The following is a 25398-nucleotide window of genomic DNA, read 5'->3' as shown; positions in this document are numbered from 1 at the left end:
AGGAAGTTACTTCTCTGGACTGCTGCTCACTGTGTCTAAGACTGTAGCTCCTGTTCCATCCAGTTTTATCATCACTTCTGGACCTGATGCCTCAGAACTATCTGCATCATATGCAAGTGCATCAGGAGGCCAGCCCAGTGCCTCCACTGCATGCCATGCCTGTGTTTCTGAAGTCACAGTTATACACCATGTCATCCATGAATCTTGCCAACTGGTGCCTGGAATGTTTGGGGTCAGTTCACCCCTACATGCTTGCAGGGTAACAGAAGCTTGAAGAGCCTGTATGGTATCAATCTTGTCTTTTGCTATCAAGGGATGCCCATGTGTGTGTATATGTGTGGGGAGGCGGGGTTATGATGCAGCTCTGAGGGTTAATGTTTTGGCATCATAGGATATGTTGCCACCGCCAACACTGGTATCTCATATGGCCACCAGTTTATGACCTGCTGCTCCACCTCTGATCCAGCACCTTGCTCATGCACCTGGGAAAGCAGTGGAAGATGGCCCAAGTGCCTGGCCCCCTACACCCATGTGGGAGGTCCAGATGAAGCTCCTGGCTTCTGTCTTTCCCAGTCCCAGTCCCAGCTATTGTGGCCATTTAGAGAGTGAACCAGCAGTGAATGGGATCTCTCTCTCTCTTTCTCTTTCTCTCTCTTTGTAACTCTGCCTTTCAAATAAATAAATAAATAAATCTTGAAAATAATGATGCAACTGTGGGCCTGGCTCAACCATTCTACCATGGGGTATACATAGATAGTGAGCAGTAGAACATCCCCAGGCTACAGGAAGCCAGAAGATCATTCATGAACTCCTGGTATGTGAGTATATGATCAACATTGTATTGCCCAAGCCACCGAGTCTGTAGTCTCTCTCTCTCTCTCTCTCTCTCTCTCTCTCTCTGTATGTGTGTGTGTGTGTGCATGTGTGTATGTGTGTACATCTTTAATTGATCAAGAATTGGATTCATGATATTTTATGCATGACAGGTTTTTATTCTGGCACATGAAATTTTTTACATCAGCACAGAAATTTCAAAGAATTCTTTTGTTTTGAGAGTTTATTTCCAAGATAATGCATTTAAAGACAACAAAGGAGAAATCAATAAGGGTGATCCTGGGCAATTCTGTTTCAAACACAAGAGTTCATGGTAAGCCTGATGTATATGCTTGAATTTGTCAAAACTTATTTCTGCTGGAGTTGTGGGCCTAGGTGAATCTGAACTTTTGTGTACCTGTTTAATAGTCTAAGGGATTCAAATGCATATCAATCACTAATTAACTAAAAAAAATTTGGTGTCTGAAATCAAATTTTTCTGAAATAAGGTTGATGTTAAAGTAAAGTGGAAGTTTTTAATTCTAAACTCAAATGACACAAATTTAAATAAGGAAAAAAACTCCTAAACTTGCTGATTCAAAGAAATCAAAAGAATCTAAAACTTAATGATCCCATGAATGAAATGGTGACCCATAAGAAAAGGCTAACTAGTCACACTGAGAAAATAATTCTGTAGACATGATTGAAAATAACTCCATAATCTCAGAGATACTAATACTGACCCTCCATATAAAGGGAATAAATCAAGATTCACAAAGTTTGGGGACATTTTCCCTTATATATCAGGCCTTTCTATAAAGTACAAATAATCAGGTTAAGTTGAAAGAGGGGTTTTCAGAGATCTGAGATGGACCCTATGATCACTTCCAGAGGAAGGAACTGATGTGAGACAAAATGCCTAGAAAGTCATTACTGTAAGGACAGAGTGAAACAGCTAACCTGGCAGTGACTTTCTTCAGTGAAGACCAAACTAGATTCCTCTTGAGGCATTAATGGTGATGGGATTCACTAGGGTGACTGCTCTCTGGTCATTTTAAGTTCTACATTTGCTAAAGGTGTTTTCTTATAATGGATTTTCTTTGACATAAAAGCATGTGAAAATCACTAGTACTGGGTGACAAGAATTTAATGTCAAATCTAGCAGAGGACTGGTGAGGAGGGATGTTTCTGAAGTTGTCTCCTCCTGTATGCTTCAAGTTTCCGATGGCTTGGGAAACTCCAGCTCCTCTGCGTCCCAGTACTCCACACCAAAATCATCCAAGGAGCTAAAAATGTCTGCAAAAATGACATGGGTGCAGGGATCAGTGGGAGAGACAAGGATGATGTAGGGGTAGGGACAATGGGATGGGTGTGCAGTACTCAAAAGCCCTTAGAGGTAACCCTAGGTCCTGATATGCACAGCAGTCAGGGCCATGTTGCACTGAGGCCCATTTGTTTGGGGTATGGATGTCCTATAATTATGAATTCCCATTGAGCATTCACCTGGGCATCCTTCAGGGGACTGGCCACTTTGGCAGTGAACCTGTTGTACAGGAAAGGCTAGATCTCTGGGCCACTGGGATTAAAAATCCAAGGCCCACTCCCCTGGGTCTTGTGAGGAGCAGGAGGTCTTATGACACAGAATGGGAGTCCTGACCCTGCCTTTTCAGTCCTTACCCCACAGGTCCAAGGCCTGTGACCTGCATGTTAATTATGGACAACTGCACAGAGCTCTTTGGTTTCCTTCCCTAATCTTGCGGAAGTTCTTTCTATCCTCCATGTAGAAGTCATCTTGGAGATTTTATTGGCAAAGAATTATTTTGTGGCATTAAAACCCAACCATTATTGCTTTGGTATATTTCAGCATGGAAAAAGTGATGGATGACATTTCTTTTGAAAGAGTTGTATATCCAGTGTGTATTTGTAATTGAAGTATAAAATCAGTGCAAATGAGCACACTGGGGACTTGTTGCCCTGCTCCTGCCACTCTTCAAAGTGAGCTTTGCCTTATTTGCTGACAATTAAGTTTGCCAGGAAGATAGAAGACTTTATAACCACAAAAATAAAACAATCAGCATGTTAAAAAGCCTCTATCCTCAGCCTCTGAGAAAGGAGGCTGAGGGCCCCAAAAGGTCTGGACAAATCCCCACAGCTCTTGCATTCTGTGTGAGCTCTTTTGTGATATCAGGATGGGATGGGTAGCCACAAAGATACAAAGGTGGGTGTACTGGGCTCTCTTCCTGGTGTGAGAAGGCACTCAAAGTTTCCTCTTTCTGTCTTGCCTCTTCCTAATCATCCTGAGTTGGATGTGGTCAGGGGCAACCCCCTGTGTTTCCCCACACCAGTGAGGCTCCTTGTTGACTTCAGGATGGGCAGGTAGGGATGCATCTTGTAGAGGAAGATGTTCAACAGCTATGGCGGCTCTTCCCATTAACAACACAACTAACAGACCCCTCCAAAGTCATTTGCCTGCCAATCCTGCTAACACCTCCAGCCTTCCCTTCAGATGAAAGCAAGTCCTCCTAGCAGCTCTAGGAGCTTCCATGGAATGGGGATGTGCTCCATGGAACCACCTCAGGGTACATTCTTCACTAACCTGTGTGGATCCTGAAAATCCATTCATCTCCACTCTCCAGGTCAAGCTCGATGGCAGCCTCTCCACTTCTGGGCTCCATTTTGTTGTCATCCCTGAGGTGTCACAAAGAATGTGAAGCAATGGAGTCTATGCCCTGATTTCCCTGACCCCTGTCTACCTGCTTCAGACTCACAGTTCCTGTGCTTCTTTGTCTAGCTCCTCCATGTCCTGAAGGCTTTGACTGTAGTTAACATCAAGGGAACATGTGGACAGCTGGAAGGAGACCAGAGTGAGTTTCCTGAAGCAGGCATTGCAGGAAAAGACCTGTCTGACTTGTCTTGGTAGACACTAAGGACAGATTCAGACTTCCCTGGAGTCATCCCTCCCACCAAGTTTGGGACCCAGCTTGCCTGTCCCCAGGCCAGTTCCCTGTGTGGGCCAGCCAGGTTGCTCAGCACCATTTCATAGGGCAGTCTGGGGGCAGGAGTGATGACAAGGCTGATCAAATGGGGGGGGCTATAGAGAGATTGGATCAGCATCCACACTGCTATTATATCAATTGCCTGGATGACACCAGGTCCTTCAGGATGAGAATCATCAACTCTGTTGAAGAGGGAATGAGGGAGACAAAGGAATAGGAGCTTTTGAGCAAGAAAGCCAAAGAATCAGAAAGCGATGAATGTGGAAATCACTTACACCCAGATCGCTGCTCCCAAGAGAAAGTTCGGATGCTCCCTTGTAGCCTTCTGATTGCACAGGAGCAGGGAGTGATGAGGTTGCCAGAGAGAAGGAAAGGGAGGAGTTAGACTTGAGGTGAGGACTTGGACCCCTGCTGCTAGTTGGATGATGTAGGCCAACCTTCAGACCCTCTTGGAGCTCCGTCTCTACACCCCTGTTGCAGGGCTTGGGTGGTTTCACCTTTGTAAGGAGAGGATCTCTGAACTTTGACCTCTTCTTTCAGCCCTCAGATTCCCATAAAAGTGGCTAGGAAGTGTCACCTTGTTCCTCCCTTAGGTAGCCATGGTCCCTGTGTCAACCTGTGTAACACATTGTTTTCCATCTTTCATGTTTCCCCAATTTTGTCTCATAATTATTGTCCATTCCTTTTGTTCTGGTCAACCTCCACCAATCATATTATTGTCTGTGATGGGAGCTTTGGAGCCCAAGATAATGATATACTGCCACCTGAGGCTGGCATTGTGGTACAGCAGTTTAAAGTGCCACCTGTGGTGACTGCCCCATAGGATCACTGGTTGGTGTCCCTGGTTCTCCACTTCTGATCCAGTTCCCTGCTAATATGCCTTGGAAAGCAGTATAAGATGGCTCATGCTTGGGACCCTGCCTGCTGTTTGGGAGACTCTGATGGAGTTTCAGAATCCTGGCTCAGCCTGGCCCAGCCTGGTCATTGAGGTCATGTAGGGACTGAAACATTGGATGGAAGATGTATTTTTGCCCCCCCCCAGTCTGTAATTCTGCATTTCAAATAAACAAATCTTTTAAAAATCTATTACCATGCACGGCAATATACCAAGACCACTGTTTATATGGGGAGTGAGTGCATTGGTCTCCTGTTGGGCCCTGGAAAGGTAACAAGCACCCACACCATGTATCTGGGTTAACCTTGTGGAGTTTGGAAATATTTAATCATCAGTGCAATACCATGTTACCTGACCCATTTGAAAAGATGCCCCAATAAGGAGTGGAAATTTAATTTGTTCAAATTCTGGTAGTCTGCCAAGGAAGCAACAGAGACTCCATAGCAGGTGTATTCTTGGCCATATCAATAAATGGGACTTTCTAGAGTTTTCACTGAGCAGTGGATGGCCTGGGAAGTTGGACGCCTGGCATGCCTGAGGACATGGAATCTGCTGGGTATGACTAGAAGGTGAACAAGGCAGCTTGGTGTGTTTGGAGCAGTGCATCTGAGGGGAAAAGTGACACACAGCCCTGGTGCTGAGAGACCATCCACTGAAACCAGTACATTCCAAGGGATGAGGTCAGCAGAACCATGAGGGCCAGTGTGTACTTCCAGTCCAGAATCCCCTAAGACACATCCACTGGGAAGCCTGTACAGCTATGCAGTATCTCCAGTAGCAACTGGATAACAGCCTGTCACAAAGCCTACTCCAGACTTGGGTGAGATGGAGAATCCAAGATGAACTCAGACTAATGCTTTGCCCTCACAATTCTAAGTTGCAGGGGCCTCCCCAGTCAACTCAGAGGAAGTATTCTTTAACTTGGCCAACCCTGGGAGTGAGAGAGACTGGGATTGTAAACTGGAAGTAGGCAGTGAGGATAGAGCACACAAGAATTGTTCTATCTACTGGCTGTACAGAGGGGGAGGGTCCACTACTCACTATCACCTGGCACTTGCTACAAGGACTGTGTGAGTACAGGCCAGTGTGTGTGAGAGATGGTGTCCCACTGTATTCCATGGCCTTCTGCCTTCTGCCAAGTGAGTTGAGGATGCAACAAAGAGCCCTTCCTCAGACACATCTTGGTCTTTCACCTGCCAACCTTGATAAGAAAGAAATTTCTGTTTCTAATTCATTAGAGAATCTTAGGTATTGTGTTGCAACCTAAAATGGACTAACATAATGGTCAACACACAACTCAAACATCTCTTGTACTCTATATGCAGGCAGTGCTATCCTATCACAATGCAGGGGATTTGATCTTTGCAATGGTAAAGCCAGGGATGGTCAGTATTAAGCAAGTGTGAACATTTAAATAGTCAAGCAAGAAATGATTGTTAAAAATTCAGCTTGCTCCAATCTCATGGGCATAAAATGTCTTCCTGCTCCACAATTAATATAAAAATAACAAATCAGATGTCTACATACAATGCCTTTTTTTTTCCTCTTGAGTTAATATGTCCTCTTAGGAGTCCAAAGCAGCAGATAATCCAATCGTTCCCCTAATTTGACTCTCTGGGATTTGTGGGTATTGCTCCTACCTGAAGAGGCTTCATCCTCACTGTTGGAATCAGAAATGCTCTGCAAGACCCAATCTTAAGAGACACAAACACAGACAATAAATGTTGACAGAGTCTTTCCTATTCCTCCCCTCAACCTGAGCACATCCTGGATTGCTCAACATGAACCTGCCCCTTCCTCTGTGCTCTCAGACCCTTCCTTGGCTCTGTGGACCTGACCTTCAGGCAGACATTGACCACAGCTTCCAGCCTTCCAGTGAGGGAGAGGAGCTGAAGGCACCACCTCTCAACATCTCACTTTCCCTAATACACTGAATGATGATACCTCCAGCCTGCATCTGAAAACCCCAAATCCCAGCCATGATGTGCATGCTCTGAGTTGTATGAGCTGGAGAATGGACCTGTCCCAGGCTAAGAGAGAACATTCTGTGAGCAGCTGGAACAAATTGTGCAGGAAGAACACTTTTTTCAGTAGCTCATTCTGGTTGCACCTGACTTGGGTCAGAGCCTGGACAGGTAATCAGCCTGGTGTATAGTCCAACAGTGTCTGCAAAGTGAGGAATAAAACTTTCCATCCCTGTGCTTGATCCCAGACCAGGGATATATTCCTCAGTCTGCCTATGGGTCCCTAGAAGGACAGCCAAGAGCCAGGCTGTGGGATGGCAATGTCTGAGGAAGACAGACCAGCTCTGGCCAGGCTTCCTGTACACAAGATTAGAAGAACACAGATGGACTTTGGCCCTGGGAACTCTAGGACTTTCCAGTGCTTCTAAATTACAGAGGAGCAGCAAGGGCACATAAACCCCATCACTGTGCTGAGCTTGCCCTGTGCTGGTGCCCATGCCCCTCCCCACCTGTCCTCTTACTGCAGTGTGCTGCAGCTCTGATGGCCCTGAGGTGGGATGGGCCCTCCAGATTCTATGCTTCTGCATAGATAATAATTGTGAGGTGATTTCCAAAATCCTGTTCCCTGTTCAGGCCCCAAAGGATCAGACCTGGGATCCTCTCTTTATCTGGCATGAACCTCATCTCTGGTGAGTCATGCCCTGCCCTTCTGGGGAGAGAAGTAGAGACATGGCTCCTATTATCTTACCCTCAGCAAGTTCTCTGTGTCTTTTCCATCATGAAATGAAGATGGAAGACACTGACATTGGAAGGACCTCCTCTTACCAAGCCATTACGAAGACATCTGGACAGTGCTCAAGCTAGCATCAAGGATGTGTCCTGCTCATTTTCACTCAGAATAGGGAAATCCTCTTCCTTCTATTTTTCCCAAGTGATGCTGCTGAACTGATTCTCCTGGTCATTAAATCATGGGATCCCTGCTGCCTGCCATGGCGTGAATGTCCTAGTATCTTCCTTCTGCCTCTAAACTTGCCCTCTGCCAGGGACCAGCCCAAGCTGTGCTCAGCTCTTTCACATAGAGCGCATGGGGAAGCTTCCTTCAATGAATCATAGACTCGCTGTTGGCCACAGTTTTTTTTTTCTTTTTAGCCCTCCCAGCAGTGTGACCATTCAGAACCATGGGGGCACAGTGATCTAGAGATGAAAGATTATAAGTAAATATTGTTGGGGTAGATAATCTGTGGGTTATACTAGTAAATGTTTGTCAGAGAAGCAGTCTCAGTACTTTGTGGGAAACATCCTGACAGTTAGAGACCATCTAATTCTATGAAAATGCAATGCTGTTCCCCAGAAAGCATTCTCCCAAAGGAATCCCACAGTATCCTTTGTTTCCTTTTGTGTTCATATGGACCTCACACCACAACCTTGAATTCTTTCCTTGGAAATGCCTTCTGAAGAAATCTGGAACCGATTTCCACTGGGAGGCTCAGAAGGAATATTGTGGGGTCCTTCAGACCCAGGACTGAGTTGACATTTTCCCACCTTGCAGTGCACAGGCACCCAAGGGCCCTCCGAAAAGGAAGCCAAGAGTCCCCTTTGGCAGTCAAATCTTAACCCCAACTAATTTGTCCCTGAATTTTGCCACATTTCTTACATAGCACACAGATACCATGGTTAGGCTAATGGATGACATCTTAGCAGCATGAATTGAAGGACAACGTTAGGTCTCAGAATTCCTGCACATCTATCTGATGGCTCCTCTTTCCCATATTTCTACCAGAATTGTGGGTTGTACAGATAAATTCAGAGGCTATCTTTCCCAGAGAAGACTCATGAATGGGGAAGTGTGAAAAGGGAAATATGTTGAGCAAGCTAGCAACACAAGGCAAGAGGCCTCCTGAGGAGTGAGATTTATTATTGCCTCGTGGTGCTGCTGGTATATTCCCTGTGCTTCTGAAACATTGTTTTGTCCTTATACAGCTAGGTGAACATTGCTCTGGGTTTGCTGGGATGTTTTCCTAGATAAACTGATGTGAATGACCAAGATCTATTAGGTATATAAGGAACAGCACCCAGTGAAGTATACAATTCCACTCTTGTTTATATACATGTTCCTGTAACCATGCAGCAATACCTATATGATTGCTTTTTTATTGAGATATTGATAGTGACTTCAGAGGAACATAACTAGGGTAATACGCACAAACTGCCAAAGTCATACACTCAGAATTATGTCACATGGATACTTACATAGAAAATTACCACTCCCATGCACAAGCCAGTATCTTCCTGGGACACCAGTAAATGATCATTACCATTCATCAGGAAATTACCAGACTCCAGTCCTCTTTTATAGCAGGAATTGGGCATCAGGTGCCCTTCCACACTAAAGCCCCCAAGATAGTCCCATCTGTGCTATCATCAGGACTATTCATACTACAGTGAGTAAGTGATTCCAGAATACATACCACTTGCTGTTCTTATTGAGATCACCTGTAATTAGAAAACGGCACCATGAGGATCAGGTCAATCTGTTTGCCCTTTGCACATTTCTTTAATTCCCTTAGTAACATTGGGAAACCATGTATGAGAGAGTGGTCATATAGAGGGAATGCAAAGACATGAGCAGAGCAGTGATACTCATGCCAACAGACATGAGCTCTTCATGGGGGACGTGTCTCTCCAGTCTACTTTGTTTGGAAATTATAAATTTTTTTGAAGGATGAGTAAATCCTGCTGAGAGATGCTTGCTATGGTCAAGCCCTGGCAGTAATTTTTTTTCACTGTGTCCAGAGTCAGCTTTCTCTTTGTGTAAACTCTCCCTTTCAGTTACCCTTACTGGGCACAGGGTATATCATGGACCCTCTCCAAATTCAGATTTTGCTCCTCTCTATATGATTGAGAAAGAAAGAAGCCAAGGAAGGAGGATTTCTATTTTAGTGGAAGGCAGGTAACCTTACCTCAGTATACTCTGGAGTTTCTTTATCCTTCGTGTCACCAGGAAGCTCCTCCCATGCATCCTCAAGGGGCACTAAAAAGACATATGGTGACTGTCAGTATATTGGTGCATCAGGGAGCATTGGTGGACATGGGCATGGGGTGATGGTTAAGGCGAAGGAAAAGAATGTGAAAGACATGAGAAACAGAGCCTTAAGCTTTTGAGCTCAAGGCAGCTTTATTTATTGAAACTATTTGGGGTAAATATCACCATGGTTGCTGTATTTCAGTAAGAGTTCTAGGATGACTCCTGCCCACTGAAAAGCCAAGCTAAACTGCTACTGTTGATCTCCCAAGGTCACTTCTACTCAGGGATCAACATCTGTTTATTTTATTTGAGTATGTCATTCCTTTATGAGCTTCTGAACTTAATTAAAAGCAACCTTTAGTGGGAGAAGAACTCAGTTGTAGGCAAAGCATCATGTTCATTTATTGCCAATCCCTAGGTATCAGCACAAGTCAATAAAGAAGATTTTCAAATCCTGAAATTCTACCATTTAAAAATGAGCACCAGTCATTATGTTGAAACTTTTCTCCTGACCTCATTGTTTTTATTACTATAATGGTATATAGTTACGGATTGTAGCATAAGAATTCATTGTATGCAGACAGTGTGTGATGATCAAATCATGTTGACATTTTCCAGCTCTCTCTCTCTCTATGTATATGCATGCCATGGAATTGTAACCTACCCTTCAGACACTCATGGGGCAAGGGTTGAATGAGCTCACTTACATAATGTGCAGAGGGTGATCAGGTTCTTTGTATTTTTTTTTTATTTTGTTTTTGTTTTTTAGAATTGAACCTTCAGTTGTGCATTTGGGAACACATTTTTCATGGAAATATGTACACATATACACATGCAAGCACTTTAAATGACATACACACTCACTCATTAAAAACTTCACCATACTGATGGACGGATACCCACTCCATCTGAATGACATAGACACTTCCAGGGCCTATCTTAGATTCCTGTAGCTATGGGCTAGTCTATCCGTTTCTTTCACCACACCCCCAATCTTATTAATCTACCAGGAAACTGGAATCAGGTTGCATGTCCAGAAGAATACAGGAAGGAAGATCCCACTTTCTCATCACTTCAGTTTTTGTTCAGCAACTGAGGCATTCTAGAATACTTACAATTTTCACTGGATCTTGAGTCCACCTGCAGTCAGAGAAAGGAAGTCACTATAAGAGCAGATACTGTTTGCACAGGTCTCTTCTGTTGCTGACTTTGGGAAACTTGATGGTATACCGTACATAAGGCAATTGCCCCCAAATAAAGCATAGATGACACTTGTGTGCAAGATGTGAGCTTTTCACAGAAAATAAGCCCTGATGCTGCCAGTTCCCTGCTCATGTACCTGGAAAGGCAGTGGAGGATGGCCCAAGTATTTGAATACACACCAACCCATGGGAGACCCAGATGGAGTTCCTGGCTCCTGGCTTCCACATGGTCCAGCCCTGGCTATTATAGCCATTTAGGAAGTTAACCAGAGGATTTAAGATCTTTCACTGTCTCTCTGTCTTTCTGCGTTTCAAATAAAGAATAATTCTTTAAAATAAATAAGTGAAAAATTTAACATATGCAAAACAGCTATTGTGGAAAATGCCCAATACCACATAACTTGTAACTGTTGCTGTCGTTTAATGAAGACTCTCTTGAGTCATGTCTCACTTTATAATAGACATGCACTGGATGTTCCCCCAACAAATAAATTGTGGAAGGCATCTGCAATGTATGTGTTCAGATTTTTATATTTGAAAAAAAAAAAAAACATTGACTGGGCCCATTGCTTTGTCACAGTGAACTGAACTGCTGCCTGCACTGCCAACAGTCCATATTGAAGTGCCAGTTTGAGTCCTGGTGGCTGGGTTTCCAATATGATGTCATGCTATTGTGCCTGAGAAGGCAGTGGAGAATGGCCCAAATACTTGGGCCCATATAACCCCTGTGGGAGGTCTGGATAAAGCACTGGACTCCTGACTTTGGGCTGGACCATCCTGCCTTTTGCAAGCATCTGGGGAGTGAACTAATAGATGGAAGATCTTTCACTCCCTTCCCTCTCTCAGTGTAACTCTGCCTTTCAAATAAATAAGAATAGTGATTGTATACAAATGACATTTCTGACCAAAAACCATAGTCATACCTTGCCAAGAGGTGTGGCCTCCTCATCTGCTCCGTCTCTCCTTATCTCTTCCACCAGGTGCTCAGGGGCAGCTAAGAGAACCATAGGATACCTGTCAGGTGTTGTGGATGAGTTAGGCAGGGAGACTTGATTGCTGTGGACATGGGACTAGGTTATGTGGGGGTGTTGGTGAGCAGTGAACAATGTCAAGAGTTCTGTACTGCACTAAGTAACAGAGCAAGAAAAAGACAAGCCAGCCCTGTACCCACAAGTAGCAGGAAGGGCACGTTATGTGGGCTTGGAACTGCACATGTGCCAATGCTGGGCCATCAACCTTAGTGAATGAAAAAGCCCAAGAAGAAGAGCAGAAAATAAATGAGAAGGGGAATTTTGGCTTTCTTACTACTAGCAACCAAATGATTATGAAGCAGTCAGTTTAGCAATAGGCGAATGTTATAGTGCACTGATTCCTTGATGATGTCTCATCATTGCTCCTGACCATTTTGTAGGCCATTTAAATCCCCACTTCTATATGTGTTTCAAGATCATTTACCTCTATGAATCTACATAAGCAGTATTACATTTGCCATTACCCATTCAGGTATTTTTAAATTGCTGTGGGCAAGTAGACATTTATTATTGTATATTATTTCAGTGGCATGAATTACTTGGCTGTGGTGTGTAAGCACAACACCTGTGTACCCCAACAGTTGTCACAATATCCAATCTAATCTCTGCATCTATAAAAGAAGAAATGTAACTCCCCCTCTTTCCATCCCCAACTAATCTGTACTTCCAGACCCTTTGAATTTGCCTATTGTATACATGTCATTGTAATGGAAACATGCAGTGTTTGTCTTTCTGTATCCACCTTATTTCAGTAAGTGTCATGTGTTACCATGTCCATCCATGGTGTGATATAAAGCTTTAATTCATTTTTACATATTATAACGATTCCACTGTGTTCATATACCACATTGTCATTACTCCTCCATTTGTTTGTAAATACTGGGAAATAATCCAGTTTTTTTTTTTGTTTCTACTCTCTGCTTGCTGTGAACACTGAGGTACAGAGATACCTGCTTCATCTTCTGCTATCTACTTCTTGGTGATACACAATGGTGTTATAGAAAGGGAGAGACAAACCTCAAAAAGGCACAACTTAGATGTATCAAGCTGCCACCCTGAAATTTCTGCCTGCAGTTGACAGATGCAGAGAAGTACAGCTGAAATCAGCATAGTTGAAGCAGGGGTCACTGGAACCTGTTGCTCACAGAAACACATAAATGGGAATGTGGATGGCTGAGTGCACCTACTTGAGAACAATTCCAGTGGGGTTCCAATCTCACAGGGGTCACCACACTTCCATATGTTTGTGCTCCACAAGTCCACCAGATTCTCAAGGTGAAACTCAATTGAAAATCCCCTGTTGGCACAGGATAGCGTGAAAATGCCCTTTTGGAAATACTCAGGTGGAAAAGTGACCATTGTGAAATATACCTAGGGTGTCCTTCATAACAAAGTCACATTCTCCAAAGGAAACCATCAGGACCTTACAAGACCTGTAAAGGGGGCATCCAGACAACTCTAGTCCCTTCTAGTTTTACTAAAATAAATAGGGAGAATAGGAGGCTAGGGAATAGTTTGAGAGATAAAAGTTCAAGGATTCAGGTTGACTTAAAAATGAGTTGAAGAGGACAGAGGTAAGATGGCGGAATAGGAAGGGAGCACACTGATAGTCCGGGGAGAGATAGTTTAATAAAAGTGGAGATACTGCAGGTTCAAGGAAGAGTAGGGGAGGAAACAGCAGAAGAAACTCTTCCAGAATGCGTGATTCACAGCGGACCTGCATGGAGAGCGTGGGAGCCCACAGTTCGGGACACCAGCGGCAGACTCAACACACCAGCGCTGGAACGCGAGGTGAGCCGAACCTCAATAGCCCGAGACACCGGCAGGCAAGCGGAGAGAGGAGACTAGAGGGAACGACCCCTGGGGGGGGGGGGGGAAGTTCACCAGGCTAACTGGAAGAGAGAGAAAAAAAAAAGGTGACTGGTACGGACACGGGTTTCTCTCTCTCCACTCACCTCTCAAGGGCGAGCAAGACAAAGAGCAGGCACCATCTTGGACATACGTCATAAGAAGAGCAGCCTCAGGTCTGCACCAGCCCTGAGCCTAGCAGAAAAACCTGACTCTGGGCGGGGCGAATTAACAGAGATTAGGACCTAGTAAATTTGTGGTGCTACTGAACTGAGACTGTGAAAAAAGAGACAGTGGGGGAGAGAACTCACGGAATTCACCTGAGTACTCTCCAGAGACGCTACAATTCCGTAACTTTGGCAACCCAGTGGGAGACTGAAGGAGAATTTGAGCCCACTCTGAGGGCAGAACAGATTCCCTGTGTGGTGCTTGGGAAAGAGCTTCTGATCTCTGGCTCCTGTGGGTATATCATTTGCCTGCTAACTACCTCCAACTTCGTTCAGCTGTGCAGAATTACTTCCCTTTTGAATCAAAAAAAGAAAGAGAGAGAGATTTACCACGCCTAACCTGGGAGTGTCACCTTTGGCACACCAAACAGAGCTCTCAGGCCACACCCATCTCAAGCCCTAAGGCTCCATCAAAAACAGATAGTCCACTTAATCTAGAGTCATAGTATAACAAGAAAAAGCACCACAGTGAAGAAACCAAATATCTCCAATATGCCAAATAACAAACGCAAAAACCGAGGTAATAAAAACAAGGAAGTCACCATGACGCCCTGAAATGAAAAAGACACCCCAATTCAAGATTATGAAGATGATGACATAGAAGAAATGCAAGAAGCAGATCTCAAAAAATTGATAAGAACATTAAGAAGTTCTCAAAAACAAATTCTTGAACTACAGAAATCCTTAATGGACAAGATAGAAAATCTCTCTCGTGAAAATGAAATATTAAGGAGGAATCAAAATGAAACGAAACAACTAGTACAACAGGAAACTGTGATAGTGACTGAAGTGAAGAATTCAATAGATCAAATGAAAAACACAATAGAGAGCCTTACAAACAGAATGGGTGAAGCAGAAGAGAGAATATCAGACTTAGAAGACAGAGAACAGGAAAGGATACAGTCAGACCAAAGAAAAGAAGAGGAAATTAGAAATCTAAAACATATTGTCAGGAATCTTCAGGATACTATTAAAAAACCCAACATTCGGGTTCTAGGAGTTCCTGAAGGCATGGAGAGGGAGAAAGGATTAGAAGGCCTTTTTAGTGAGATATTAGCAGAAAATTTCCCAGGTTTGGAGAAGGACAGAGAAATCCTAGTACAGGAAGCTCACAGAACCCCTAATAAACACGACCAAAAGAGATCCTCACCACGACACGTTGTAATTAAACTCTCCACAGTGAAACATAAAGAAAAGATCCTAAAATGTGCAAGAGAGAAACGTCAGATTACTCTCAGAGGATCTCCAATCAGACTCACAGTTGACTTCTCATCAGAAACTCTACAAGCTAGGAGGGAATGGCGAGATATAGCCCAGGTACTAAGAGAGAACAACTGCCAGCCCAGAATATTATATCCTGCAAAGCTATCATTTGTGAATGAAGGTGAAATAAAGACTTTTCATAGCAAACAGAAATTGAAAGAATTTGTCGCCACTCATCCAGCCCTGCAACAGATGCTTAAAGATGTGTTACACACAGAAACACAGAAACACGGTCATCAGTATGAAAGAAGATAAAGGAAGGAAACCTCACAGCAAAAGATCACAGGGAATTCAAAGCATATATTAGAACTTATCTTTGGCAAATGGCAGGGCAAAGTTACCACTTTTCATTAGTCACATTGAACGTTAATGGCCTGAACTGTCCAGTTAAAAGACACCGATTGGGATTTGCTTCTTAACCTGATGCAATTTTAAATGATGCTTAATTTTGTTTTTAAATTTCAAATCCTAGCTCTTACCCATACATGGAACAACAATGAAATGTACATGTAATTTGCCACTTTGCTACACTAACATTGTTCCAGAGGTACTTATGATGTACTTTTGAATTTTCTATACATGCAATAATGACATTTGCTAGCAGTTTTATGTCTTCCTTCCCAATATGTATGCATTTTGTATCCTTTCTTTGTGTTACTGCACTGTCTAGTAATTCCACCATAATATTGAAAAGTAGTGGTGAGAAAAAGACACTTCCCCCTTTCTCCACCTTAAGGGAAAACTGTCCAATTTCACTATTAAAGCTGGTTTTGGTAGATATTCTTTATCTAAAAAAAATGAGTTAAAGCATATGTTGATACAAACTTTTCCTTCTCCCATTCTTCACCTCCAGTTCAACAGGGTCTCCACAAATAACAGTGAATTAAAATGCAGATAGTGGTGAGTCAGGTTATAATCAGGAGTATGAATGAAAATATAGAGGCCATTGGAAAAGTAACAGAACAAGAGAAATGGAGGACACAGACACCTCAGACTGCTAGAACCATGAGAACCAACCTTAGTGTAAACTTGGGAGTTGAGTCAATAATAACACACCATTGGCCCAACTAACCAAAAAAGGAGAGAGAAGATGCAACTCAATAAAATTAGAGATGAAAGGGGGAATGTAACAACAGTCACCACAGAAATAAAAAGACTCATCAGAAATTACTATAAAGTGTTGTATGCCAACAAACTGGGAAATTATCAGAAATGGATAGATTCCTGGACACATACAACCTACCTAAATTGAACCACGAAGACATAAAAGCTAAACAGACACATAACCAAGTCAGAGATGGAATCAGTAATAAAGGACCTCCCAACAAAGAGAAAGCCTGTGACCGGATGGATTCACTGTTGAATTCTACCAGACATTTAAAGAAGAACTAACTCCAATTCTTCTCAAGCTATTCAAAACAATTGAAAGAGAGGGAATCCTACCAAATTCTTTCTATGAAGCCAACATCACCTTAATTCCTAAACCTGAAAAAGATGCAGCTGAGAAAGAGAATTACAGACCAATTTCACTGAGGAACATAGATGTAAATTTCCTCAATAAAATTCTGGCCAATAGAATTCAACAACACATTAGAAAGATCATCCACATAGACCAACTGGGATTTATCGCTGGCATGCAGGGATGGTTCAACATTAGCAAATCAATCAATGTGATACACCACATTAACAGACTGCAGAAGAAAAACCATTTCTGCATCTCAATAGATGCAGAAAAAGTATTTGATAAAATATAACATCCTCTCATGATGAAAACTCTAAGAAAATTGGGTATAGAAGAACATTCCTCAACACATTCAAAGCAATTTATGAAAAACCCATGGCCAGCATTATATTGAATGGGGAAAAGTTGGAAGCATTTCTACTGAGATCTGGTACCAGACAGGGATGCCCACTCTCACCACTGCTATTCAATATAGTACTGTAAGTTTTAGCGAGAGCCATTAGCCAAGAAAAAAAAAATTAAAGGGATACAAATTGGGAAGGAAGAACTCAAACTGTACCTCTTTGCAGATGGTATGATTCTTTATTTAGGGGATCCAAAGAACTCCACTAAGAGACTATTGGAACTCATAAAAGAGTTTGGCAAAGCAGCTGGATATAAAATCAATGCACAAAAATCAATAGCCTTTGTATACACAGGCAATGCCATGGCTGAAGAAGAACTTCTAAGATCAATCCCATTCACAATAGCTACAAAAAATCAAATTCCTTGGAATAAACTTAGCCAAGGATATCAAGATCTCTATGATAAGAATTACAAAACTTTAAAGAAAGATATAGAAGAGGATACCAAAAAATGGAAAAATCATCCATGTTCATGTATTGGAAGAATCAATATATAAATGTCCATTCTCCCCAAAGCAATTCATAAATTCAATGTGATACCAATCAAAATACCAAAGACATTCTTCTCAGATCTGGAAAAATGAGGTTAAAATTCATATGGAGGCACAGGAGACCTGGGATAGCTAAAGCAATCTTGGACAACAAAAGCAGAGCAGGAGGCATCACAATACCAGATTTCAAGACATACTACAGGGCAGTTATAATCAAAACAGCATGGTACTGGCACAAAAACAGATGGAGAAACCAATGGAACAGGACAGAAACACCAGAAATCAATCCAAACATCTACAACCAACTTATATTTGATCAAGGATCTAAAACCAATTCCTGGAGCAAGGACAGTCTGTTCAACAAATGGTGCTGGGAAACCTGGTTTTCCACATGCAGAAGTATGAAGCAAGACCCCTACCTTACACCTTACACAAAAATCCTCTCAACATGGATTAAAGATCTAAATCTATGACCCAACACCATCAATTTTTTAGAGAACATTGGAGAAACCCTGCAAGATATAGGTGTAGGTGAAGACTTCTTGGAAAGCCCCCAGAGGCACAGGCAGTCAAAGCCAAAATTAACATTTGGGATTGCATCAAATTGAGACGTTTCTGTACTGCAAAAGAAACAGGAAAGTGAAGAGGCAACCAATAGAATGGGAAAAAATATTTGCAAATTATGGAACTGATAAAGGGTTAATAATCAGAATCAACAAAGAGATCAAGAAACTCCACAAAAACGAAACAAACAACCCACTTAAGAGATGGGCTAAGGACCTAAATAGACATTTTTACAAAGAGGAAATCCAAACAGCCAACAGACACATGAAAAAATGTTCAGGATCACTAGCCATCAGGGAAATGCAAATCAACACCACAATGAAGTTTCACCTCATTCTGGTTAGAATGGCTTACATACAGAAATCAGTTAACAACAGATGCTGGTGAGGATGTGGGAGAAAAGGCACACTTATCCACTGTTGGTGGGAATGCAAACTGGTAAAGCTACTATGGAAGAGAGTTTGCAGGTTCCTCAGAAACCTGAATATAGCCCTACCACATGGTCCAGCCATACCACTCTTTGGAATTTACCCAAAGGAAATTAAATTGGCAAATAAAAGAGCTATCTGCCCCTAAGTGTTTATTGCAGCTCAATTCACAATAGCTAAGACATGGAATCAACCTAAATGTCCATCAACAGAAGACTGGATAAAGAATTATGGGATATGTACTCTATAGAATACTACACAGCAGTAAAAAAATGAAATATGGTCATTAGCAACAAAATGGAGGAATCTGGAAAACATCATGCTGAGTGAAATTAGCCAGTACCAAAGGGACAAATTTCATTTATTCTCCCTGATCTGTGACAGCTAACTGGGCACCTGAAATGAAACCTGTAGAAGTGAAGTGGACACTATGAGAAACAGTGACTTGATCAGCCCTTTTTTTGTCCTGACTCTTGAAGAACAGCTTAGTATTTTATTTTCAGTATTTTCTTGTTCTACTTAATACCATTTTTGAACCTTTTAATTAACACGTAATTATTCTTAGGTGTTTAAATTTAACTGAAAATTAATCCCTGTCAAAATAAGAGTGGGAATAAGAGAGCGAGGAAATGTACAGTTCAGCACACACTCACTCAGTCTTACCCCTAATGGTAGAGCTAGCAAGTTGCCATGGGACTCCAAATACCATTATTTTGGCATGTACCAATTCCATCTTATTAGTAAAGTGATCAATTAAGTTCATAACTGATCATAAAGATAGTATTAAGTGTCAAATGGACCACATAAAGAAGATCAAGTGCTAATAATAATTGATAGAATTAAAAAGGAGAGAATGACCCAGCATGGGAAGCAAGATGCACAGCAGACTCATAGAATGGCAGTTGTCCTAAACAGCTCTCTGGACTCAGAATCAGCCCTTGTGGCATTCGAATCTGGCTAAAAAGCCCATATGAGTATTTCAGGCAAGGAAAGCCAAGACACTGTGGCAAAAAAAAAATGACCTAAATGAAAGATCTCTGTGAGTGAGATCCCAGCAGAAAGAATGGGCAATCAAAGAAGGAGGTACCTTTCTCTGAAGGGAGGAGAGAATTTCCACTTTGATTATGGCCTTGTCTAAGGTTGGAGAATGTGAATTAAAGAAGCTTCCATAGCCTTGGCTGCTCATGACAAGAGCCTCGGGTGATTACTGACATCATAAATATTAGTGTCAATTGCTAATAACAGGAGTCACTGTGCACTTACTCCCTACATAGGATTTCTGTCCTTAATGTGTTGTATTATGAAAATAAATGGCAAAACTAGTCTTCAAAAGGTACTTCATACTTTGTGTGTCTGTGTGGGTGCAAACTGTTGAAACCTTTACTTAGTATATACTAAGTTGATCTGCTGTATATAAAGATAATTAAAAATGAATCTTAATGAAGAATGGGGGAAAAATATTTTCAAACTATGCAACAGATAAAGGGTTAATAACCAGAATCTACAAAGAGATCAAGAAACTCCACAAAAACAAAACAAACAACCCACTTAAGAGATGGGCCAACGACCTCAATAGACATTTTTCAAAAGAGGAAATCCAAATGGCCAATAGGCACATGAAAAATGTTCAAGATCACTAGCAATCAGGGAAATGCAAATCAAAACCATAATGAGGTTTCACCTCACCCCGGTTAGAATGGCTCACATACAGAAATCTACCAACAACAGATGCTGGCGAGGATGTGGGGAAAAAGGGACACTAACCCACTGTTGGTGGGAATGCAAACTGGTCAAGCCACTATGGAAGTCAGTCTGGAGATTCCTCAGAAATCTGAATATAAGCCTACCATTAGACCCAGCCATCCCACTCCTTGGAATTTACCCAAAGGAATTTAAATTGGCAAACAAAAAAGCGGTCGGCATCCTAATGTTTATCGCAGCACAATTCACAATAGCCAAGACCTGGAACCAACCTAAATGCCCATCAACGGTAGACTGGATAAAGAAATTATGGGATATGTACTCTTTAGAATACTATACCGCAGTAAGAAACAACGAAATCCAGTTATTTGCAACAAAATGGAGGAATCTGGAACACATCATGCTGAGTGAAGTAAGCCAGTCCCAAAGGGACAAATACCATATGTTCGCCCTGATCGGTGACAACTGACTGAACACCAAAAAGGAAACCTGTTGAAGTGAAATGGACACTATGAGAAACGGTGACTTGATCAGCATAGCCCTGACTGTTAATGAACAACTTAATACTTTATCCCTCTTAGTAGTTTTTTTTGTCTGTTCTACTTAATATGACTGGTTTAATTCTGTAATTAATACACAGTTATTCTTAAGTGTTGAAAATTAACTGAAATGTGATCCCTTTTAAATATAAGAGTGGGAATAAGAGAGGGAAGAGATGTATAATTTGGGACATGCTCAAGCTGACTTGCCCCAAATGGTAGAGTTAGAAACATACCAGGGGATTCCAATTCAATCCCATCAAGGTGGCATGTACCAATGCCATCTCACTATTCCAAGTGATCAATTTCAGTTCACAATTGATCATAATGAAAGGTCTAAGAGTCAAAGGGAGCACATAAACAAGTCTAGTACCTGCTAATACTAACTGATAGAATAAATAAAGGGGAGAGTGATCCAACATGGGAAGCGAGATACTCAGCAGACTCATAGAATGGTGGATGTCCTAAAGAGCACTCTGACCTCAGAATCAGCCCTAAAGGCATTCCGATCTGGCTGAAAAGCCCATGAGAGTATTTCAGGCATGGAAAGCCAAGGCACTCTGGCAAAAGAAAAAAAAACCAAACAACAACAACAACAAAAACCTAAATGAAAGATCTCTGTGAGTAAGATCCCAGTGGAAAGAACAGGTCTTCAAAGAAGGAGGTACCTTTCTCTGAAGGGAGGAGAGAACCTCCACTTTGACTATGACCTTGTCTAAACAAGATAAGAGTCGGAGAACTCAGAGGGCTTCCATAGCCTTGGAAACTCATGACTGGAGCATAGGGAGATTACTGATGCCATAGACAGGAGTGTCAATTGGTAAAGTCAACAACAGGAGTCACTGTGCACTTACTCCTCATGTAGGATCTCTGTCCTTAATGTGCTGTACATTGGGATTTGGTGCTATAACGAGTACTCAAACAATATATTTCACTTTGTGTTTCTATGGGGGTGCAAACTGTTGAAATCTTTACTTAATGTATACTAAACTTATCTTCTGTAAAAAAAAAAAAGAAAGAAATTATCAATTCCCAACTTGACTCTCACTGGGATTAAACATGACAATAGGTCTGATCTGATTTCATCATCATTTAAAAAATCATCTATTATTTTTCACTTTATGTTTCTGTGTGGGAGCAAACTGTTGAAATCTTTACTTAATGTATACTAAGCTGATCTTCTGTATATTAAGATAATCGAAAATGAATCTTGATGTGAATGCAAGGGGAGAGAGTTTGGGAAAGGGGAAGGTTGTGGGTGGGAGGGACGGTATTGGGGGGAAGCCATTGTAATCCATAAGTCGTACTTTGGAAATTTATATTCATTAAATAAAAGTTAAAAAATCAAAAAAAATGAATAATGGGATGGGAGAAGTAGTAGGAGATGGGATGGTTTGTGGGTAGGAGGGTTCTTATGGGGGTAAAACCACTATAATCCAAAAGTTGTACTTTCAAACTTATATTTATTAAATAAAACTTTTTATTAAAAAGTAACATTTCTTTATTGGTTCAGTCTCCATTAAAAATGTACCTTACTAATGGAACTGTCCTGAGAAAAAGGAAAGTGGGGGTCAAGTGTGAAAACTTTCTGTTCAGGTTTCATATTTTATCTGCAACTGTTAATATTATGACTTAATATTAGTATGAAATCTGGTAGCATTCTCAGTGAAGTGTCCATTTCAGACCATGTTGCACAATCAGGCAAACATGTGATCAGTTGACTGAGATGTTACTACTAACAGTGACCCCAAGTTTAGTGTTAACATGTCTTTCCACTGTAGTGGTCACCATGCTGATTGTGTTGACCAATTTTAATTTTGCAAACATGAAATGAAAGACAGATAGCATAGCTTTTAAGAGTTTTGTCTTAACTATGAGACCCTGAATAAAGTGGAATCCTGATTGTTGAATGAGCTTACTGATTGAATTTTCACAGTACCTTCAACTGACTCCATTGTTGGGGGTATAGTGTTTTTTGGCAAGACACAGATTTTTCTGACCTTCTGTATGGAATGGGCAGTCGATGTTCTTGACCTTCGACTTCCTTTTCGTCTAAAACACTTTAGACAAGATCCTGGAACAGTTTGACAATAGAGACAGCTGTTGACATCCCAATGGTGGGAGACCACAGAGAGGTGTTTAATCATTGCAGTTCCTAATTTTTATCCCAGTTTTCACATTCAATCATGCAAAACCATCTTCTAAATCACAGTTGGATGTTAGGCAGACCTTGCACTTTGATGAACATTTCCTACCCATCAGTTTGATAGTGTAGCTAAATACCTTTGTTGAGATGAGAGAACAGGGACCTGTGCTTGACAGTTCAAATCTTAGAGAGAAGCTGCTTGTACCTGAAAAGTTACAGAGTCCTCCCACCCCCCACTCCACCCCACAACCAGCACGTGTCTAAGTTCCCTGTTTTGAGATGTGGAAATATTTATATGGCCCTCCGTGTTGTGTTTGAGCTCAAGTGATTAAGAACAAATGAATCTACATCAAGCCTGATTGTCTGAAATTCTTCAATCTTCAAATGCCTGGAAGCACAAGCTGACCACCTGGTAGTGATTGAATGCAGGGAGGATAACTGACCACAGAGGAGGAGAGGATAGAAATTACTCTCCTTCCTTTTGATGTGTAGGAAGCTTTACAGTTCATGGACAATCTCGGTCATTCCTATGTTCCCCACATAGCCCCAAGCCATGGGCAGATCAGAGCCTATTTCATGTGATTTACTATGAAGCAAATTGAAAATTATGCATTGTCTGTGAGTTGTCCACATTCATAACACTGATAAGTTATGGATCTGGGACAATCTCATCATTGGTTCCCTAAAGGATAGAGGACCATGAATATCTCCACTAGAACCCTGGACTAAGAACTCTAAGTGGCTTTATGACATCTTCCAGGGCAGGATTTCCTCAGGAATAGTCTTGCTCGGGGCAAAGTCCTGGAGACAAGAGAAATCCTGACTCAGATGCCTTCCTGACTTAAAATAGGTTTCTATTTTAAGTTTCTAACAGGTTTCTATTCCTGACTTAAAATATGATGCTTTCCTCCAGGACATCCTCTCTGATGGTCTGGAGAAACCCAAACTTATGCCCATCATGGCCCAGCATCTTCACACTATTATTGGCTCAGCTTTCTCCATGGCCAGATGTTCCCACAGGGCCAGTGGTGTGTTTGATTTTAAAGCTGGGTCAAAACTCAGGACATCCCAGAGCAACTGCCATGTGAGGGTGAGCCAAGCATTGACTTCTCTGCCATGGCCAATGCTGCATGAACACTGAACAGAAATTCACCCAAAATGGGGCCATTCCATTGTTGTGGTACTGGGGGATGGGGAATTTGGGATCAGATTGTTGCAGGGAATTCATGTGGCTCTCTCGGTACTGAACTGGTTAATAGTGGGGAGGTTCATTAGAACATAAGGCTGACCCCTCTTCCTGTGTCTCTTCTGTGTGACTCTGCTTGCTCTTCTAATTTTCCATGATGATAGGACACAATATGGACATTTGATAAGGGTATCTGATCTTTGAAATCTGGACTTGAGAATATTGAGCTTATGGGTCTTCTTTCTTTATAGTTTACCCTGTCTCATGTGTATTTTTTAATGTCACAAAAAACCTAGTACTTACACTTCATAGAAAGTGGCTGAGCAGTCTAAAATCTCTGTCTGATAAAAAGACAGTGTCTGTACAAACTCTGTGTGCCCACCTTCATGCCCATGACTTCCTTCACCAAAACCCAGTCCCTAGGAACTCTTCAGCTCTCCCTAGACCCTGCAGGGACAGCATACACAGTTCCCTCTCCCACTGGCAAGGCTCATTCATCGTCATACTTGCCCCCATACAACCTGTGATTCTGCCTGAGGACCCTCAGGAAGACCCTCTTCTCTCTGTCTTCAGATGTCTGTCCCAGTGACCAACAGCACGGTCCCTCCTTCCTGTTTTCCTGACAATCCCCAAACAACAGGTTTCATGTGCTTATTCACCCCATGGAAACCCTCCCTGAAATCCCAATCTCTTTCCAATGTGACAAAAATTATTTGGATTCAAACTGTTCTTACAGTCTTGGTCTCAGATGGTGAACTCTACAGACAGAAGAAATTGGCTTCAAAGTTCCTTTTTGTGTGATGTCTTATGTGTTTGGTCTTAATTTTACCTGACCTGATGACAGTAGTGTGAGTTTCTTTCATTCATTTTCTGAATAAGTTGTGAACAAACTTGGCATTAGGAATAATGTATTTTTCAAAATTTAGGAAATATTTTGAAGCAACAAACTTAATAGCAGCATCAAAAGTAGAAATTGAGTAATACAGATGACAAATGCATTTAGAAATCTGTAGACAGCCTGGAATGGGGGAAATGAAAGTCCATGGGGAAAGTGTATTAAACAGAAGTGGCCCATTGGAAGAAACATCATTGTGAAAGTCAGTGTGAACCTACCTGCTGGACAGCAGTTGAGATTTCCCATCTTGGACCACTCTGGATATGACGATACACACGTTACCACTGCACTCAAGTTTGAACCTTTCAGCTCAAGAGA

The 25398-nt window shown here is 41.9% G+C and overlaps 2 protein-coding genes across 3 annotated transcripts in view; one reads left to right on the top strand and one right to left on the bottom strand.

Annotated features, from left to right (window-relative positions):
- The window catches only part of LOC138842971 (caytaxin-like), a 54831-nt gene that overhangs the window by 13676 nt on the left and 15757 nt on the right, over window positions 1-25398 (top strand). The window lies entirely within an intron of this gene.
- Window positions 928-25398, bottom strand: LOC103346314 (uncharacterized). 2 transcript variants are annotated; one of them, XM_070067664.1, is made up of 11 exons: window positions 25299-25398; window positions 22793-22927; window positions 11819-11889; window positions 10809-10833; window positions 9629-9699; window positions 9137-9161; window positions 6345-6398; window positions 4085-4134; window positions 3582-3661; window positions 3410-3501; window positions 928-2109 (listed from the first exon to the last, which is right to left on the bottom strand). In XM_070067664.1, the coding sequence occupies exons 1-11, from the start codon at window positions 25324-25326 to the stop codon at window positions 2027-2029; spliced, it is 714 nt and encodes a 237-aa protein (XP_069923765.1). In that variant the 5' UTR covers window positions 25327-25398; the 3' UTR covers window positions 928-2026. The 2 variants fall into 2 exon arrangements, with proteins under 2 accessions (XP_069923765.1, XP_069923766.1); XM_070067665.1 differs by lacking the exon at window positions 6345-6398.

This window comes from Oryctolagus cuniculus (genome assembly GCF_964237555.1).
Source record: "Oryctolagus cuniculus chromosome 17 unlocalized genomic scaffold, mOryCun1.1 SUPER_17_unloc_2, whole genome shotgun sequence".
NCBI lineage: Eukaryota > Metazoa > Chordata > Mammalia > Lagomorpha > Leporidae > Oryctolagus > Oryctolagus cuniculus.
This window is presented reverse-complemented; position numbering and strand designations above follow the sequence as displayed.

Coding starts and splice junctions, on each gene's coding strand:
- LOC103346314 (XM_070067664.1), bottom strand. CDS start 25,326: ATGGGAAATCTCAACTGCTGTCCAGCAG. Junction 11,890..22,792: donor AACAATGGAGTCAGTTGAAG/GTACTGTGAAAA, acceptor TGGTTCTCTTAG/CTGCCCCTGAGCACCTGGTG. Junction 3,662..4,084: donor TTGGGAGCAGCGATCTGGGT/GTAAGTGATTTC, acceptor GTCTCCTTCCAG/CTGTCCACATGTTCCCTTGA.